The following is a 20602-nucleotide window of genomic DNA, read 5'->3' on the forward strand; positions in this document are numbered from 1 at the left end:
GCCCACCTGATTCAACGTAGATTGCAATCACCTGGTGACCTGCCTGCCCAACAAACTCTAGCCTTGGAGCAGATCACTCATTTCTCATTTCTCAGACTCATTTCTACCAGCTAGTAACAAACAGGGGTATTGGCTCCACATGGGTGGATCAGAACATAGGAGGGGAGAGACAAGAGGGAAAGAAGAAATGTTTTTTCAATAGGAACTTAAAAATATGGCTATTTATTGGTCTTTGATGAACTTTTTTACATTTGATTTTGCTAGCTGAGATAAAAAATTTCATTTTTTCTTCTCATTTTTACAGGATTATTACTAAGTTATGATATTTTTAATTGGTCTTTCAACCCAGCAAAGAGGTCATTGAAGGAAGAGTAACTGCCTTTGTAGAGTACAATAAACTTTATTAAGAGAAAAATATGGCTCTTGGCTTGAAGTAAACATTCTTGATTCAAGTCTAAAGGGATCTTTTCAAGGCTGTGATTGGCTGGATGTGCAAGTTAACTTGACTGTTGACTCTTTACAATATTGTGCCAGTCCTTAAAAGTGAAAAGAAGAAAAGAAAAACCCAAGGAAGAAGCTAGCAATTAAATCGACACAGGACCCAGGAGGCATAAAAGTAAGCCGTCAGATGTCTTTATAAACCTCAGGTGACTTCTGGCCTGGTTGGCATTCATGTCTCAGTTTGGGGTGGCTGATTCAGGTTTTCTAAGTGGGGAAGGAAATCCCACTTTATGATTCAATGGAGAGAAAAGGAAATGATAAAAGAGAAAGGGAGGTTCTGGGAAGAGCCCTGCCATAGAGAAAACACTCCAATGCTGACTAAGCTGAATGTTTCCTCTCAAAGGGATGGGAGTGTGGGTGCTGGTTAGGCGAGGGTTCCTAGGTCCCCCAAATCCCAGAATAAAAGGGCGAGCAGACAAAGGAAGACTTGGGATGGTTCTGTGCTCCCTTTTTATCCTTCCCACTCTGACATGGGCCACATCTAAGGGGCTTCCCCCTTCCCTCCCCCAAACCTGGGAATACCTGAAGCACAAAGGATGGATGGAGAGAAAGGGAAGGGCCCAATCAAGTAGAATGGGAAGGGGGATGGGAGAGACCTAGGTGTAGAAATCAGCCGTTGAGCTCTGTCTTCCACTGCTGTAGCTTATCATCCATGGCTTTGATAGTGGAGTCACTCTAAACAGAAGATTGGAATCAACATGCTTTGCCCAAGAGCCAGCAAGCCTTGTTGCACTAGATCCCTCTTTGCCCCCTCTAGTCCCAGGGGGATGTACCCTTGATTCCTGCTGGACAAGGAAAGACCCATGGCCGTGCCAATGGATAAGGAAAGACTCATGGAAAGTCAGATAATTTTGTGAAGTGGCCCAGGGAAGTAGCAATCCCCACATAGGAGTAGTGGTTCTGGATAGGACAGAGGAAATAGGTATATGGAGGTGGGTCAGGCATCTGCCCATCTGACGATTTCTATACCCCAGGCAGGTCACAGGGGTATTGGGTACCAATCCTTGACAAGAGTTTACATCCCTGGGTGTGCTAAAAATTCCTTCTTAAGTTAAGAGGGGAGGTGGGGCTGCAGAAGATGCCATATCATATCCCATCACGGGATTCCTCACTGTTTCCCAGCATGCACATGCTTACCTTCACATAGCAGAATCGGATGTAGTGGTCAAAATGCTTCTTCTGCTCAGAGCTGTAGAACGCTGAGACCGGAATAGCCACCAAGCCCTATGGGGCAAAGCGATAAGTCCCAACCCAGAGAAGCAGGGAAGGGGAAGAAGAGGGGTTACAAGCAAAGTTTGTTTCTGACCCTAGCTGCTCCTGGTTCAAGAATCCAGAGCAACAGCTTCCCAGATGGTCAGAGTTGAAAGGTGTCTTCTCTGATCCAAGCCTAGAGAGGGAAAGGGCTTGGGAGGAGGGGCAAAGTCTTGCTTGCAACCTTCTGGGACCTACCTTGTTCTTAATCATCCATTTGATGAAGCGGGAGTCGTAGGCTTCCCCCTCTGAGCCAGGGAGGTCGGGCATCTTCTCCTCTGCATGACATGGGGGCATCCCATTAAGCCCCTGATGTGCTCCCACAATGCTCCCTAACCCCTCTCCCTACTCCCCCAGGCCTCACTGAAGGTAGAGATGTCTGCAATGAGGAAGTAGGTGCCCTGGGGAATAACAGGCCTCATTCCAACGGTCAGCAAGCTCTCTATCATGTGATCTCGACTTTTCTGAGTAGCTTCAGGCAGCTGGACAAAGTAGCTATCAGGCTGACCAAAGAGCTTCAGTTCCCGCTCAAAATTGGAAAATACAGCTTCCTGGAATGTAGGAGAAAGGGTGGGATAGGGGTACCCTGGATGCTGCCCAGAATCACAACAGCTCAAGGGCAATCTTCAATTCACCAGTGATTTGTCGCTTTCCCTCCTAACTAGATCCATTCGTCATTTGCAGTGTCACTTAGCTGTTACCTAGGGCAGGTTCCTTAGCCTCCTCTGGGCCTAAGTTTTCCTAACTGTCAAAAGATAATAAAAACCCTTGTACTACCTACTTCCCTGGTTTGTTTGTTGTGGGTAAAATACTCTGTAAACCTTAGAGTGCTATGTAATTGAGTTACTATTATTTAAAAAAAATTTTTTTAATCCTTACCTTAACATCTAAGAATCAATATTAAATTTGGTTTTAAAGCAGAAGAGTAGTAAGGGCTAGGCAATAGGGGTTAAGTGATTTGTTCAAGTCCATACAGCTAGGAAGTGTCTGAGGCCACAGTCGAACCTGGGATCTCCAGGCTCTAGGCTTGACTCTCTATCCACTGAACCACCTAGCTGCCCCAAGTTGTTATTATTATTTGTGATCTTCTCTATTCCTATCAGCCCTAACCTAGTTCAAGATCTCATCACCTCTCACTAGGATTGTTATAGTAGTCTTTTAACTGGTCTCTCCATCTCTAGTATCTTCCTTCTCCAGTCAATCATATACAAGCCTCAAAATTAATCTCCCAAGAACCTCAATTTCTGGTAGGCTTCTACTACAAACTAGCTATATAAGCTCAAGAAATTCAATACTGTGAGCCTCGGTTTTTTTCCTCTGCAAGATAAATAGACTAGAGTAAATAATTTTTAAGGTTCCTTTCAGGGAAGCTAGGTGTCATGGTGGTTAGAGTGCTGGGTTTAGAATCTGAAACATTTACCTCCCTGTGTTCAAATCTGGCCATAGACACTTACTAGCTATGTGACCCTGGGCAAATCACTTAACCCTGTCTGCCTCAGTTCCTCGTCTGAAAAATGACATGAAGAAGGAAATAGCAAACCAGTGTAGTATCTTTGCTAGAGAAACCCCAAATTGGGGTCAGGCATGACTGAATGACAACAATGACCCCTAGTTTGGTCTTCTGGAGCCACGAAGAACAAGGCTAACCTCTCTTTACTATGAGAGCCCTTCAGATACTAAAAGACAATTATCAGATTCTTTCTAAAGTCTTCTCCAAGTTACACATCTTGAGTTCCTTCTACTGGTCCTCACAAGGCATGAGCCTAGGAGTGTGCCATATTGTGACACCCAATCTCACTGCTATCCCTCTTAGCTTTGAGCCCCCTGAATTTTGATTCTGCATGTTTCTTTGTCAGTCTTGAGCCTCTGGTCAAATGACCAGATCCACTTTACTCACCCTGGTTTGGGGACCCATGAGCTGTCTGCTGAAGCTAGCATCTGTCAGCTAGAACCTAAGTAGCTCTAATTATAGTGGTCTCCCGACTCATCACATTTCTTAAGGTTGTCCCTTCCTCTGAACCTTTGCTGCATTCTCTCACTTGCTAGTGGCAATCTCCTTCAGTAGGGATTGGGGGGGGGAATAGAGGGGGAGGGTCTATCCCAAAGTCTATCCAGATATGTTAGTCTTTCATAATGTCCAAAGTCCCCGACACCAGGAAAGAAAGGCATTCCAATCCCTCACCTGGCCCTGAGTAGGACAGTGATATAAGGAGTTCTGGTGGACAGTCCGAAGATGCTTTAGAAGGTGATCTGGTCCCAAGGTCCAGCCCACCTAGACCAGAAGAAGAAAAGGATTAGATTCTCCCCTGGAGCCCCATGTTCTCCAAACCTTTTTTTTTTCCCCCTATCTTCACTCCTGCCCTCACCTAGACTTCCTCTCCAGTCTTTCAAATCCCCGTATTTTCCCAAGGCTCACCTTCCAACCAGTGACACTAAAGGCTTTTCCTGCACTGCCAATAGTCAAGGTGCGTTCCCACATTCCTGGAAGAGTGGCTGCCAAGGAGAAGAAAAAGTAGTTGTTGAGGGGACTGGAACAAAATGAATGATGGGTAGTCAAATGCCACAAGGAAAGGCTGGAGCAGGCCAAGAGACCAAGGGCACCAAAGAGGGTCTGTTAGCTGTTAGCTGCGACAGCACAGACTCTTCCTCTCCTTTCTTTTAAAACTATATTTTATTTTTTTAATCAGCAAAAATCTGTATTCTCTCTGCTCCAGTGGACCCTCTTCCTCCCTCCCAAATGAGAAAACTGTTATAAAAATATATTGGCAAGTAAAATATATTTCTGCATTATCTGTGTTTCCCCTCTCCCCAAAACATGTCTCATTCTGCACTTTGAGTCTTTCACCTCTCTATCAGGAAGCAAGTAGTATGTTTCATCATGAGGCCTCTGGAATTGTGGTTGGTTGTTATGCTCTTGTTCAGAGACCCTAATTCTTTCAAAGTCATTTGTTGTCAATGTTATAAACTGTTCTGGTTCTGTTTGCTCTGCATCAGTTCATGTAAACCTTCCCTAGTTTCTCTGAGGCCATTCTCCCTTCATTATTTCTTATATAGGCTCTCTAAGAGGAGCATTCCAGCCATTTCTATACTCCCTATGTGTCAAGCCCATTCACAAAAGCATGGGGGTTAGGGGTGCCAGGTAATTCCTACTAGTAGGGGCAGTAAAAGCTAGGAAGTCAGAGAGCTTATTGCCCAGACAAATAAGAAAAAAAATTTGTAGAGTCTTGGCAAGAAGAAATGAAGTGGGAATATCTAAATAAACAACTGGACTTTGCCTTTTGTCTCTTACACTTGTGCCTCATCTGTTAAGTAAATCTGCCCTTTGAATAGAGGCCAAGACCAGCAGCAATCAGGTGAAATAGGTAGAAATCAAGGGCAAGGTGAAATAAGGTAGTGAGAATTAGATTTCATCTAACATCTCTGTGTTCTGTCAACTAAATAAGTAAGCTTCCCTTCTCCACTAAGTGGAGAAAAGACGTCCATGAGCAAGACAAGTAGAGGGGAGGGGGTTTCAAGAGCATCAGGTAGGTGAAACGAGGAAGGCAGATCTTAGTAGGAAATTGGCTTTGTGTTTTTGACTGCCAAATAAATTAAGTCTTCCACCCAAACACAGACAGGGTCAGAGTTAGCAGAGAGGAGTATTCTGAGATCAACCAGACAGAATAAGGCAAGTAATAATCATTAGATAGTTATTTTGTCCTGTGTTTTTGTGTTTTCTTAAATAATTGGATTTTCTCTGCTTCTGTGTGCTAAATATATCCTTCTACCCCAAGTAGAGCCAGAGAGCCAGACTAGTAACCAGAGAAGTAAAAAATTGTAGAGATGGGGTAACATGGTGAAACCAAGTGAGTGGATTTCATTAGAATAACACCTCACAGACTGACACTTTATTAGTTAGGGACAGGACTTAGATAGAAGTGTTAGATGAGAGGGCGATAGCCAAAAGAAGACAAAAGATCATTGATCTTGTTTTTAGGAAATAGGGCAAGCTGGGAACATTTAGCAGTATATCCAAAATGTAAATTGGTTTCAGGTCTATAGAAGAAAGTGAAGGGCTAGAGGAAGCCCTTCTGCTCATCAAATTATAAAGAAGAATGAGATGTTCTGTGAAAGAATGAATAAATGCATCAAGGAGAAAATAAAGATGAAAATGGATGTGGCAATGCAGAGGGGAATTCTTGTCACTGTCAGGTGATTGGAGTGTTGCGGGCTAGTCACCAAGAGAAAAGAATAACTAGAAATGTGTAACAGGTGTGAGGGGCTTCCTATAAAGGGTCAGGGAGCTAGGCCTGGGCCATCTCATGCTTAAAAACAGAGAGGTTGGTTGTTTTCCCAAGAATTATCAAAGATGATGTCTACAACTCATTCTGGTGATTCCTGTGAAGACAAAGTATATCACTAAAAAGAATGTTCCAAGATCATCAATAAGGATTATGACAACCTGGACAAAAAAACCAAGCAAATAAACCCTGAAGATCTTGAGGGCACAGATGGTATTTTCATCCTTACCACCAATTGATGGTAAGGAATCAAAAAAGAAAGGCAGATTTGGGAAGTAAACAGTTGGCTAAACATGAGAGTGGTGGTGACTGGGATTTGGATTTCTGGACTGCTGTTTAAAATATAGGAATGAAAGGCTCTTGGACAAAAATGGAGTGTGCCTGAGGAGGGGCCCCAAACCCCATACTTTGGGGAATCTTTTGAATCTAATCAGGGGATTTTAAACTGGAAAAATGAAGAAGAGAGAGAGAAAAGCCCTAAGAGATCTGACAAGCCTGATGCTCCAGTAAGAGGTACACCATAGGAAGGTAGTGGGGAAGACAAGGAAGATAACATTCAGAAAGGGAACCAGCAAAAAAGCTCCCAACTTCAGGTGTCTGTATGTGAATGCACAAAGTCTGGACAGTAAGGAAAAGAGGAGATTCTAACATAAAGGAGGCAAATTTGACCTCTTAGACATCAAGGAAAGTTGATGAGATGGGACTTGGGGATCTGAAATGGTACATCTTACTCAAAAAACACAGTAGTATTGTCTGTAGTGGGGGTACTACTTGCTACCAAGAAATAGCATTGGAGGTGATTGAGATGCATTTATATGGGAAAATTCAAAAATTCAAGGTGGGAATCATGGCAAAAAGGATTTGGGCTAGAATCATTCTAAGGAGAATCAAAAAGCAAATATTGTTATAGGGGAATACTGCTAACAGAAGGGTTAGGTGACAATCTGGGAAACAGATATATAAATCTATTTGTATCTATCTATGGATGGCATAGCAATAGATAGCATAAAGTGGTAGTGATTGAGATACTGCTGGAAATATGACAACTCTCTGCCAAAAGTAGGCAGTGAGGGGGCACAGTAGATGAAGCCCTGAACTTAGAATCTGGAAGACCTGAGTTCAAATGCTGCCTTACATACTAGCTGTGCTACCTGGGCAAGTCACTTCACCTCTGTCTGTCTCAGTTTTATCATAGGCAAAATGAAGATAGTAAGATCCCCTACCTCCCAGAGCTGCTGTAAGAAAACATTTGTAAATCATTTTACAAACCTTAAGACACTAGCTAAATGCTAGCTGTTATTAAGAAGTCTTGAATGAACAATTTCATACCTCAAAAGATAAACTATTATTCTGTACCTAATTATGACCATCAAGGAAGAACTAGTTTTTAAAGTAGAAATGACAAGAACCTTGGGAGCAAATGATGACTCTGACAGTTTGTTAGAGAAAAGCTGGGTAGATGAGAGGTGCTCTAGGTTTGGGAGAAGGGCCTTCAAAGTACTGAGTGAAACAAGAGGTAGGATCCAGGGACCTAGTACTTTAAAGAGGAAGTCAGGCTGAGAGAGCTGAGAAGTTGATAATGAAATTTTAGACACTCAACTCTAAATCCTATGTGTCCATGTAGAAATAATTCATAAAAAGCAAAAGGGGAGATGCCTAAAGAGTGAGCATAAGGGGAACTCGCTGAACTTCTGGAAATTTTTACAAGGGTCATTAACTGAAGGTAAAGAGTAGCACAGTCCTTAGAAATGCTAAAGGCCAGAATGAGCTGAAAGTGATGATTAATGTTAAAAGCAACAATAGGTCTTTTTAAGGCTATATTTGGGGCAAAAGATATTCATGGGGTAAGACTGGGTCAGCAAGGATGGGATGAGGATAATGAAGAATGTTATGAGGATAATGGAGAATGTCAGGAGGGCAAAAATACTCAAATCTTTATTTTGTTTCTGTTTATTCTTCCACAAATAATCATTGGAATGGGAAGCAAAGAATATAAATAGCAAAGATTTACCTTCTCCTCAGGAAATGGCCACTGAATTTCCTGCATATGCACTCTTAGAACAGCCCCCCCTTTTCCTTCTTCATAAGTCATCTATACTTATTACTTTCACTTCCTCTTTTTAGGCCCTGGAAGTCTAGTTTCTAGACTCCTCCTTCAACTATTCTCCCTACAGTTACCAGGGATTTCATAATTGCCAAATATGGCTTTTCCTCAATGCCCATTGTTCTTGACTTCTCTATGGGATTTAACACTCATAACCACAGTCTCTCAAGAATAGTCCTTCTTCTCTGGACTTCCCATCTTTCTCCTTCCCATCTGATCTTTTCCTCTTAGGTGCCTCTGTTGGCTTATCAGCCATTTTAAGTCCCTAAATGCAGGCATGCCCTTTCTTCTGGGCCAATTTCTCTCTCTAAATTCTCTCATAAAGTGACATCATCAGCTTTTACAGATTTAATCATCATCTCTATGCAGATGACTCCCAGTTCTCTATAGCCTTTTCTTTTGAGCTCCAGTTTCACACCATCAACTGCCCAATAGATATTTTGAAACAGATATTATCTATTTCAGGTATCTCAAAATCAACAATCTAAAAAGAACTTTTTTCTTTTCTAAACAGACCATTCTTCTGAACTTAACTCTTTCTGTCAAGGGCTCCTCTATTCTTCCATTTACCCAGATTGACTCCTTAGTGCCATCCTTGACTCCTTACTTTGTCTCACTCTACTTATCTAGTTACCAAATATTGTGGAGATAGAAACAAGATCTTTCACACCGTTCCTTTCCTTCACTCACATAAACATGACCCTGGTTAAATCTCTTATCACCTCTCACCTGGACTATTTCAATAAGCTCCTAATTGGATATCTTTGCCTTATGCCTTTCCCTACCTTCATCCATTCTCCACATATATGTAAAAGTGATTTCCCTAAAAGCACACATCTGATTGTCTCAATTATTCAATAAACTGTCATGAGTTAAGACTAAAGTCAGAGGATCAGGGTCCAAATCTTGGCCTGCCACTTCCTATCTTGGTAACCTTGGGCAAATCCCTTAACTTCTTCAGACCCCAAATTACTTATCTGTTTTAAATGAGGCTGACTTTACAAGGCTCTTCCAGATTTAAATCTATGATCCCTGTTGCCTATAAGATCTTCTGTGGGTCCTTCCCAATCCATCCCTAAACTACCTTTCCAGACTTGTTATATGTGACTTCTTCAGGCACTCTGCACTCCAGATACAGTGACCTTCATTTTTGTTACCTATGATAGTGATCCCATCTCTGTGCCTTTTTGCTTGCAGTTCCCATGACTGGAATGCACTTCCTCCTTCTTCAGTATCTTAGAATCCCTTGTTTCCTTCAAAATTCAACTCAAGCAGTGTCTACATGAAGCCTTTCTAGATTACTTTCCCTCAGCTGCTAATGCCTCCCTGCATCAATTATCACGTATTTATTTTGTGTGTCCCTATAAGTGTGTATCTGTTGTCTCCCTCAAACAGAATGTGGCACCTTGAGGACAGGGACTTATTTGTTTGTCTTTGTATCTTCAGTACCTAGAAGAGTACCTGGCAGATCCTAGGCCCTTGATAAAATTTGGTTGATTGATTGAACATCTAGCTATCACCACTGAGTTCATGTCACTTCCTGGATGCATAAGATCAAAGGTCCTTGGAAATAAATACTAAAAAGAATGACTATCATCCATCTTTGAAAGATCTCAGAAAAGGGAAGAAGAACTGAAGAACGGCAAAAGGTGTCTCAATTTTCAACAAAGGGAAGAGGGTGGAGTGAGTAAATGATAGACTAGTAAACCTGATATATTCTGGGGAATACTCCAGAACTTGTTAACCTAAAGAAGTAGTTTATGAAGCATTTGGAAAAGGAAGCAGTGATCATTAAAAGCCAGGAGGGTTTCATTAACCATAGGTCATAGCAAGACAACTTTATTTCCCTTTTGTTAGGGTAACTAGACTGGTAGGCCTTAGGCCAATACTATATAAGGATGGATTGAAGGAAATGGTATTTAGCCTGACAAACACTGGGTTGGTGGAGAAATCCAGTAGCTGTCTTTAATTATATGAAGAATTGTCCCAAAAAAGGAGGATTATACTGATGATGTTTAGTCCTGGAGAGCAGAACCAATGGACATAAATTTCAAAGAAATATAATAGATTTAAGCTTAAGAATGAAAGCTGTCCGAAGATGGAATGTTGCCTTTACTGGAAGTTTACTAGTAGATGCTGGAGATCCACTTTTGCCAGGTATTTCTTTTCCAGATGTGGGTTGGACTAGATAGATGGCCTCTGAGGTCCCTTTCAACTCTAAGCCTATTTGAATCTTTACTAGTTTAAAAGAATTCTAAAGGCATGGCATACTTTGATTTTAGCAAAGCATTTAAACTAAACCTCAGGTGATTCTTGTGGAAAAGATGGGCTAGATGACTTTGATAGATGAACTTTGAGCTGAATAAGCTCAACAAAGAACTGTCATTAGAAGGTTGATGTCAGCTAGGAAGATGATCTCTGGAGAAGGAGCCCAGGGAATATATCCTCAGCCTCATGCCTTTTAACACTGACTGAATGAAGGCATATAGAACATGCTTCTCAAACTGGCAGAAGATTCTAAGTTCATAGCATTTACTAATATGGTAGATGATAAAACCAACTCCAAATAAATTTTGAAAGACTAGAATTGAGAATGAATGAGATGGATTCTAATAATTCTATATTATATATATTCTAATTCTAATAAAAGCAAATGCTAAATTCTATGTTGAATTAAAAATTATCAACTTCAAAAGTATATGAATTGAGGCAGCTCAATGGATACAGCACCAGGCCTGGAATTCAAATTTAGTTTTGGATTCTTCCTAGATGTATGAGCCTAGGCAAATAACTTGACCCCAATTGCCTGGCCCTTAGTGCTCCTCTTCCTTGAAACCAGTGTTTAGTATTGATTCTAGGACAAAAAGTAAGGGTTAAGGAAAAAAAGTAAAGAGAGAGAAGGCTAGATAAGTTCCTCTGAAAAAAAGATATGTGGGCTCTAATGGGCTTCTGACACAAGATTTGGGTTATCTGTCTTCTACATTCACCTACCCTCCAGGAATGTTCCAAACCACTATCACCACTCCTAGTTAAAAGATTTTGATCAGGACAATTCTGAAGGGCTTAGGATAAAAAATGTTATCTACTTCCAGAGAAAGAGCTATTGAAGTCAGATGCCTATCAAATCAGACTATTTCCACATTAGTCTATTTGCGGTTTTACTTTGGGGTTTTGGTTTAAATGAGTATTCTCTTATAATATGACTAATATAGAAGTTTGTTTGGCATGATACATATATAGTCTAGATCAAATGACTTACCATCTCTGGTATGGAAGGAAGGGAGACAGTTTGGATCTTATAATTTTGGAAACATATTGAAAATTGTTATGTGTAAATGGGAAATTAAGATATCTTTGAATTAAAAAAAAAAAGGCTTTCACCAAGTTGCAGCTGGTGGATAGAGATTCAGACTTGAATATGGGAGGTCTTGGGTTCAAATTTGATCTCAGATATTTTGTAGTTCTATGACTCTGGACAAACCTTTTAACTGCCTTACCACTTTTCTGCCCTGGAATTGATACTTGGACTTAAAGGGCAGGGCTTAAAAAAAGAAAAAGACTTTGATCAGTCAACTGTGCCAGACAAGGCAAAGTAAAGTCCTTCGGTAAGCCAGATTAGCTGATGTTATCATAGGCTGAAACCAGGATGAAGGAGGTAATAATACCATAATCTTCTGTCCTAGTCAGACCACATCTGGATGCCTGTGTTTTAGTTCTGGGCACCACAATTTAGTAAAAATTCAGACAGCCTGAGGCATGTTCAGGAGAGAGTGGCCAGGAAGCTGAGGGTACTGGACATTCTGCTAACTGGACTGGTTGAAAGATCTAGAAATGTTTAGCCTAACAATCGAAGGTAATGGACTTCTCTACTAGTAGCAATGCAATGATCCAGGACAATTCGGAGGGACTCATGAGAAAGAACACTATCCACATCCAGAGGAAGAACTGTGGGAGCAGAAATAGAGAAGGAAAACATTTCCTTGATCACATAGTTCGATGGGGATATGATTGGGGACGTAGACTCTAAACGATCACCCCAGTGCAAATATTAATAATATGGAAATAGATCTTGATCAATGACACATGTAAAATGCAGTGGAATTGCTCATTGGTGGAGGGGATTGTGGGAAGGGGAGGGAAAGAACATGAATCTTGTAACCATAGAAAAATATTCTAAATTAATTAAACTTAATTAAAAAATGTTTAGCCTAGAAGAAGTGAAGACCATAGAGGCCATGAGAGCTGTCTTCAAACTATCTGAAGGGCTACAGGGAGAGGAGAGAGCAGGTGTGTTTTGCTTGGCTCCAGGGGACAGAACCAGGGGCAATGACAGCCTTGAAAAGATTCAGATTTATAGGATGTAAGGGAAAACTTCCTGATAGTTAAAGTTGCCTAGCCCGGGGCTGGCTGCCTGGAGAGGCAATGGTTTTCCCCTCAAGCTGAAGCTGAATGACCACGGGCTCAGAATGCTGCAGTGGGCTTCTTGTCTGTGGGTTCCATGAGGGAGGGGACCACATTTCCTCTAAACTCTGGGTTGTCCCCCTGGGCTTGGCACAATGTTTTACTAACAGAAGACATGAAAGAATGCTTGTTAAATTTGCTTTTCTCACAGCCTGGCACTTACTAAATGCTTATTGATATGACTGACTGACTGACTGGGATGGATAGTTTTTAGCCTCATCAGATCCTCTGCTGCTCAGAGAGGGGATGCCTCCTAGCTTGGCCTACCTATGCTGATATGTTTCTTTCCGTCATACACCAGCCACTGGTAAACCTCATCACTGATACACAGGACATCGTGTTTTCTGCACAGATTTGCCACAATTTCCAGTTCTGCCCTGCTGAACACCTGTAAGGAAAAAGCAGAGTGGAGAGAAAAGAAAAGATAGACCCAGGATGGAACTCTATCCAGCAGAGACCCACCTCCAAGGAAAAGGGAGAGGGGCCTGTCTTCACTTTTTTTTTTTTATGGAAATGACTGACAGTATTCAAACTCAGAACCCTAAGGGGGTCCTGTCAAGGGAGGAGAAGATAACCAAAGGATACCTTACGTCAGTCCTAAATAGTACATGTATAACAAGTAGAAAGAACACTGAATTTACTCAGTAAACCTGAATTCAAGTCCCAGCTCTTACTTACATGACCCCACGACTTTTCTGTACCTCCATTTCCCTCTTTTGTCAAAGAAGGTTAATGAAACTGGCACAACTGCGCAGGGTTGTTTGGAGCATCAAATGAGACAAAGAATAAATGTAAAGCTCTTTGCAAACCTTAAAGTGCTATAACACTAGGCTAGAATTAGAGAGGCAGCAAAATAAAGGTAGCTAGTTTTGGAGTTAAAGACCTGGACTTTGTCAGACCACAGCTGTGTGTGATCATTGTGGACGAATTGCCTCACCTCTCAGTATGCAGAACTCCCAAGAGCAAATATGTATGGGCACAGGGGGTTTCTACAATGGAAGTTCTGATGAATGTCTATCCAGACCTCTCAAGAAAAGTATATTTACCTTGCCCAAGGGATTGTTGGGTGAATTGATGACGATGGCCTTGGTCCGGGGAGTGAACTTGCTGGCCAGCTCATCTGGATCTAATTGCCAGTCGCCACTGGACATCAACTGCCCCTTATAGGTTGATGGCTAGCAGAGGAAGCCGGAGAGAAGCCAGAAGAGTGTTGTTCAGTTAACAAGGTGAGTCTTCTTCCTGCCCTGTTTCCTTGATGCCACCTTCTCTTCACCCTTTCCCTTTCTCCCATACGTCCCTGTCTTCTAGTTCCCAAAGGGGACAGGATTCAGCCACACTTGCATCCCAGGTTCTGGCCCTTGACTCCCAACTGGCCTGGGGTCCCTTGAAATTCTCACCGGTCGAAGTGGCACAAACACAGGACAGCCACCAGCCATCTTTGTCATGGGCTCATAGCAGTCAAAATAGGGTTCAATGAGAATAACCTGGGGACAGGTTGAAGGTAAGGGGAGTCACCATTAGGACTAGTTGCCCATGCCTCATGGACCTCTGTTCCCCTACTGTCTCTACCTCTCTCACCTCATCTCCTTCATCCACCAGGGCCTGGAAGGCATAAAAGAGGGCCCCATAGGCACCCACTGTCACAAGCACATTCTTTTGGGGATCCAAGTCCTGTTCCAGCAATTTCCCAAAGAACTTGGCCAGGATCTTTACCAGGGGAGGGTGGCCCTGTGGAGAGAATCAAGAGAACCTGCCAACATCAAAGACCAATGTCTCCTTGGGTGGACTAGAGTTTTCCCTTTCATCCCTTTTGGTTCTGGGCTCAACTCTCCACATTATTAGGAGGAAGACAGGTGTGTAGAAAGGGCATGAGTTAAGTCTGGTCATTGTACTCAGGTTGGATGAGGGTGGAAGGGAAGACTGAGTAGGGAAAGGGAGGGGGGACGCACAAAAGCTCTGGTGTACTGATTAAGCATGACGTCTCCGCTGACAGCTTGTTGGAATGCTTCTGTGGCAAATTTTGGAGGTGCAAAATCAGGGAAGCCCTGGCCCAAGTTCACAGCCTCATTCTCATTGGCCAGTTTCACAAACTCCAACCTAGGGTAGGAGTAGAAAACCAGGAAAAATTAAATTAGGGAACAAGGATCAGCACAGTTTTCCCTGTCCATGGGCACGGACAAAGGATGAGGGGCACTGGCGTCTGGTCTGCTATGTAGCCCCAAAGGGTAAATCCTAGAACGAGGCCAGAACTAGGCCATAGGTTTAGCTGAAAAGGATCTTACAAGTCCAACTCTCTCACTTTAAAGATGAATAAACTGAGGCCCAGAGAGGTTACCATCCAGGATCTCGCAGCTAAGTTCCTGCTTTTTGCTTTGCTGCTCAACTCTGGGCTCTAGGCCAGCTCTCTTCTACCTCTTTGCCCTCCCACCTCTGAAGTTCTCTGCCCCTCCAATTGCCTGTAGGGCTCTGTGAAACTTTCTACTGGAAGTCCAGGTTACTTCTCAGAAAACTGAAAGCTCTTAAGAAATAGATGAGCAGCTGGGTGGCTCAGTGGATTGAGAGCCAGGCCTAGAAACAGGAAGTCCTAGGTTCAAATCTGGCCTCAGACACTTCCCAGCTGTGACCCTTACCATTCTTCTGCCTTGGAGCCAATACACAGTATTGATTTCAAGACGGAAGGTAAGGGTTAAAAAAAAAAAAGCTGAGCTTCTGGTCACATAGTACCATAGTTCATTGGTCATAGAAAAGACCAGACCCCAATCCTCTCCACCTCCTGAAGCTGGGCCAAGAGGTACTTTATCTATCTTCAACCAGACTCACAAGGGCTAGGTATATAGAGACTACAGATGCATTGGAAATCTTATTGGCATAAATAACTGCTAATGCAGGGCAGTTCCTTCTCTGCAATTTAGTCTTGGATAGCTACCTAGACTAGCACTGAGGGATTAGGTGATTTGCCCAGAGTTACCCAGTAAGGATACATCAAAGGCATAACTTGAACTCTGGATTTCCATGTTTCAAAGCCAGCTCTCTAAGCCATACTTTCCATTTGGGCATTTAATAGGAGCTTAATAAAAGTTCTGTTGATAACTTGGTTCCTTTCCTATCTTTCCATTCATCACAGCTAAGTGGCATAATATAGAGTCCTGGGCCAGGATACAGGAAGACCTAGGTTCAAATTCAGCCTCAAACTAGCTATTAGACCCTGGGTAAGTCACTTTACCTTAATATATTTCAGTTTACTCATCTGCAAAGTGAGAAATTATTTAATAGCTATTCTCTCTATGAAGATAAAATAGATATTTGTAAAGCCTTTTGTAAACCTACCTGTTATTATAAACTTAGACTTGACTCCCCTCTGATCCAGTGACAGTAATCTCCTAGGTGAAACTTCTTGTACAAGCTATTCTGTCTCCCAAGTCTGGGTGTTTTTCTTTTCTTTTTTTAACCTTTATCATCTATTTTAGAATTGATACTAAATATCCGTTCCTAGGCTAGATGGGGGTTAAGTGACTAGTCATCACACCACTAGGAAGTGTTTGAATCCCAATTTGACTTCAGATTCTCCCAACTCCAGCCCTAGCTTTTCTATCTACTGAGCCACACAGCTGCCCCACTATGCATTTTTCACTGGCTGTCTTCCATACCTGGAATCCTCTCCCTTCTGGTCCTTCCAGTCTTAGCTAAAAATCTCACTTTCTGTAAAAAGTCTTTTCCAGACTTCCTCAGTGTTAGGCTTTTCCTCTGAGAAATTATCTCCAATTTATCTTGCATGTATGGACAGCTCTCTTTCTACATATTTTTTAAAAACCCTTACTTTCTGTCTTAGTAACAACTCTAAGACAGAAGAACAAGAGCTAGGCAAACTGGTTTAAGTGATTTGTCCTAGATCACACAGCTAGGAAGCGTCTGAGGCCACATTTGAAGTCGGGTCTTGTTGGCTCTGGGCCCAGCAATCTATCCACTGAACCACCTAGGGGCCCCAAGGACTATATAAATGTTAGCACAACCAATATATGTCTGCCTGCTGCCCAATTATAAATTCTGAGAGGAAAGGAAACAAGAAAACACGATTTACTAAAACCCTCCTATGTGCCAACCATTTTGATAAGTGATTTACAAATATTATTTCATTTGATTCTCACAACCACCTGGAAGGTGGGTGCTATTATGATCCCCTTTTTGCTGTCAAGAAAACTGAGACAGACACAGGTTAAATGATTTGCTGAGAACAAATACAATCTCATTGGATCTTTCCAAGAGCATCTATCAGAGAGTTGAATGAATGGAAAACTGAATGGATGAGAGCAGATCCCCAGCCAATCAAAGGCCATTTATGTCTAAGAATTCACGAATTACCCCATTAGGGCCACTCATCCCTGCCTTTATTCCTCAAGCCTGGCCAGATGTGGCCTCCCACCCACTACTGCTTCTATCTAGTCCCCAGTAAATGTGCTGGTCAGACTAAGCATTCTCAGAGCTATCTAACTCCCTGTCTCTCAGGCTGCAATGCTTTTTCACCCTGGAAGGATGGAGTGAGGAGGGTAGGACTGTCATCTGCATATACATTTGGAGGCTGGAAGTTTTCACACACACACACACACACACACACACACACACACACACACACACACCCCGCCCCCCCGGGCTCAAGGCCCTCATTCCCAGCTCCTCCAACCCGAACAGGTTTTGCTTTTTCCCCCCCTGATAGAAAAAGGCACAGGAATGAGACAGGTTCTACCAGAAATCCTTGAGCCGTCAGGCATCCCAATGCCGGTTCTTTCTTTCTAGTCACCAAAGGTTCTTGCCCGTTCTTTTGTTCCCCACCCGTTTCCCCAAACCCTAGATGCCCATTCTGCCTCTTACTCACCAAGGGTTCTTGTCGATGCCTTCGAGCCTTCGAGCCGGTACCTGCTTGGCCATGGTGACCTGGAGAGGGAGAGAGAGCAAGGCGACTAGTGCTGGGAGGTGAGGAGCTCCCTCTTAATCAGAGCCTAGGAAGAGCCTTCCTCCCTCCCCAGTGGCTCTGGCTCCTGCCAGTCATCCTTGGCTCCACCCCCCCGGGGGCGGGGAAAGTAGCCTCATTAAAATAAAAATGTAAAAAACCATCCCTTCTCCGGTGGCTACAGGCCAGATCTCTAATCTCGGAATATGCCCCACCTAGGTCTGATCCAGGACTAGATGGGATGTTTCCCCCAGGCTCTTTAGGGCCCAAGCTCTTTATCTGAAAGCTGCTACCCCTACAGTTGTGTAAAGAGTAACCCGCATCTGGGCCACATTCTCCCCATTCCTCCCAGCTCTCTGACTGGATTTGGGCAGGCAGGCAATTGTGCCCTGGGAAACTGCTTCTAGGCTTAAACTGGTCACTGACCAGTCAGGCCAGTTTTAGCCTTTGTCTGGGGTCGGAGCCACAGTTTCATGTGGTAATGGTCCAGCAGGGCTAATTCCATTCCCTGAAATTGCTCTGCTATGGAACTACGCCAAGGGACTTGAGTAGGGAGGGGAGCCCCTCAAAAGTAGGGTGTGGGGACAAGAGGGAAGGTAGGAAGGGCTGAGAGAAGTGGATTGGGTTAGGAAAGGGCAAAGGAGGGCCACCTAGAGAAGGAACCAGATGGGGATGGGGAGATGAAGACAGAAGGCTGAAGAAACAGGGAAATGAAAAGGAAGAGCAAGGGAATGGGAGGCAGGAAGAATGGGGCACAGAGGAGAAGACTATGGGGGAACCAAGGTTGGAGGAAGGGCTCAAGAGAAGAGAGAAGACGGAAGAGGGATTAAGGGGGTGGAGGAGATTTAGGGCTCTTTGAGGACGACAGAGACCCAGGGCATGGGGTGGGGAAAAAACTGGAAGAGAGAGGAAATGAAGAGAGTGGAGAAACTGAGGAGTGAGGTGGAAATTAAAGGGGTCATAAATTCTAGGGATTAGGGAAGAGAAGAAAATAGAAGGAATCCAAGAATTAAGAAAGGGGGTGGAGGCAGGAGCAGAGTGGATAGATTACCAGGCCTTGTGTCGGGAAGACCTGGGTTCAAATTTGACCTTCTAAGCATAATGACCCTGGACAAGCCACTTAACCTCAACTTCCAAATAACCCTTTCTGTTCTGCTTTAGAAATAATACTTGATATTGATTCTGAAACAGGTAAGAATTAAAAAAAAAAAATTTTTTTAATGGAGGGCAGGGTCCCATTTATTTGCTATAAAGAGAAAGGAAGGAAATTAAACGAACTTAAATTTAAAGTGGGTTTCAGAGGAGCTAAAATAGCTGTTACCAATTCCAGTGACCAAAGCTCAAGCCTCTGACTACATGAGAATCCCATCAGGCCCTCACTCAGCATCCACTGAGATGTTTTTGTCAACTATTTCAAACAAGCTTATAAATCTGGTTTTCCAGTCAGAAGTGAATTAGAAAAATGAAAGCTACTCAAAAATACAACAAAGCAGCTTGGTAATATACTTGTGCTCCAGGCCTGGAGTTGGGAGAACCTGAATTCAAATCTGGTCTCAGATATTTCATAACTATATGACCCTGGGCAAGTCACTGAACTCTGCCTAGTCCTTGCCATTCTTTTGTCTTAGAACTGATAATAAGGTGTTTTTTGGTTGTTTTAAGAAAAGTTAACTGAAAAACATAAAAATCACACAAAGAAGAAAACAAAAGGGTTGGAAGGAGACAAATAGAAGTTTTGTTATCACTGCGTTAACTTTAACATACACTTAAACTACACACCAATCTTTTTTTTTGTTCTTTTTATACTGGAATATTTGTTGATGATAGTTCATATTAAAACCTTTTTTTTTTTAATTAGCCATAGACATAGCTCCTTTGTTGGCTATCTAATATGGTGTTAGCATCCTGCCCTGGAGGACAAAGGAACTCTGGAAGAAAGAACCCTGGGATAAACAGAAGAACCTGGATTTCCATTTTGGTATTGCTACTTAAAATCATAAAAAAAAGTTTTTTAATTGGAGGGTGAAGGAAACAATTAGGTAGCTCAGTGGAGTAAGTCAGGCCTAGACATGGGAGGTCCTGGGTTCAGATTTGACCTCTGATACTTCCTAGCTGTATGATTCTGAGCAAGTCATTTAACCAATATTGGCCTTAGTTTCATCATCTATAAAGTCAGCTAGAGAAGGAAATGGCAAAGCACTCCAGTATCTTTGCCAAGAAAACCCCAAAAGGGTCATGAAGAGTCAGATGTGACTGAAACAACTAAATAACAGAACAACAAATAATCCCCAAGGGAATTTGCAGGGATAATCCAATTCTTGGGCAATATTTAGAGGAAGGGATGTTAACCTGAGGGGGATGAACTGAGAAGTAGTTCTGTGCTACCCGAAGCCTGGAGAGGCATGCACACTTACCATCTGGTGCAGGGGCCTGGCCAGCTTCACCTCCGAACTCCTTCCCAGCTGACTCAGCACCATCAGCACCGAGGGGCTCCTGAGCATTGCTTTCCCAGATACCAGGGGCACCACTGACTTCCCCCTCCGAAGGCAGAAGAGAATGTGGGTGAAAGTGGGGTCCATATTGATCAGGGGTTCTTAACCTGGATCTATGGAACCTTTCCCGTGAGGGGTTTTTAAGGGTTTGGGAAATTTTTTTTTCTTTTGAAAAATTGAAAACTGCATTTCAACATAGTAATTTGTAATCCTTTGTATTTTATTTTATTCACTTAAAAAGAAAATTCAGAGGAGGAGTCCATAAATCCATTTGCTGATCCATGGCCAAAGAGGTCCCTGACACAAAAAATGTTAAGAAGTGCCTCTACTTTCCAAATCTATGGGATTCAGTGTAACCAAAATTTAGGGGGAAATTTGCATCCTTGAGTTCATATGTTAAGAAATTAGAGAGGGCAGAGGTCAATGAATTGAGCATCCAAATTAAAAAACTAGAAAGTGAACAAATTAAAAATCCACAGATGAAAACTAGAGATCCTAAAAATTAAAGGAGAAATTAATAAAATTGAAAGTGAAAGAACTATTGATTTAATAAATAAGACTAGAAACT

General features: G+C 42.6%; 1 protein-coding gene across 13 annotated transcripts in view; it reads right to left on the minus strand.

Annotated features, from left to right (window-relative positions):
• Positions 1 to 380: 380 nt before the first annotated feature.
• Positions 381 to 20602, minus strand: part of KYAT1 (kynurenine aminotransferase 1) — a 152681-nt gene continuing 132459 nt past the window's right edge. For 3 of the 13 annotated variants that reach the window (XM_056822776.1, XM_056822774.1, XM_056822789.1), the window contains 12 exons: positions 17468 to 17526; positions 14547 to 14694; positions 14176 to 14325; positions 13995 to 14081; positions 13644 to 13772; positions 12865 to 12985; positions 4169 to 4245; positions 3935 to 4024; positions 2117 to 2303; positions 1951 to 2030; positions 1639 to 1725; positions 381 to 1176 (listed from right to left, as the gene is read on the minus strand). In XM_056822776.1, coding sequence (XP_056678754.1) covers positions 1111 to 1176; positions 1639 to 1725; positions 1951 to 2030; positions 2117 to 2303; positions 3935 to 4024; positions 4169 to 4245; positions 12865 to 12985; positions 13644 to 13772; positions 13995 to 14081; positions 14176 to 14325; positions 14547 to 14694; positions 17468 to 17526 — 1281 coding nt within the window. In that variant the 3' untranslated portion in view covers positions 381 to 1110. Of the gene's footprint in view, positions 1177 to 1638; positions 1726 to 1950; positions 2031 to 2116; positions 2304 to 3934; positions 4025 to 4168; positions 4246 to 12864; positions 12986 to 13643; positions 13773 to 13994; positions 14082 to 14175; positions 14326 to 14546; positions 14695 to 17467; positions 17527 to 19956; positions 20081 to 20602 lie in introns of all 13 variants that reach the window. The other 10 variants (XM_056822796.1, XM_056822793.1, XM_056822791.1 and 7 more) reach the window with 6 other exon arrangements.

This window comes from Monodelphis domestica, chromosome 1 (assembly GCF_027887165.1).
Source record: "Monodelphis domestica isolate mMonDom1 chromosome 1, mMonDom1.pri, whole genome shotgun sequence".
NCBI classification, from domain to species: domain Eukaryota; kingdom Metazoa; phylum Chordata; class Mammalia; order Didelphimorphia; family Didelphidae; genus Monodelphis; species Monodelphis domestica.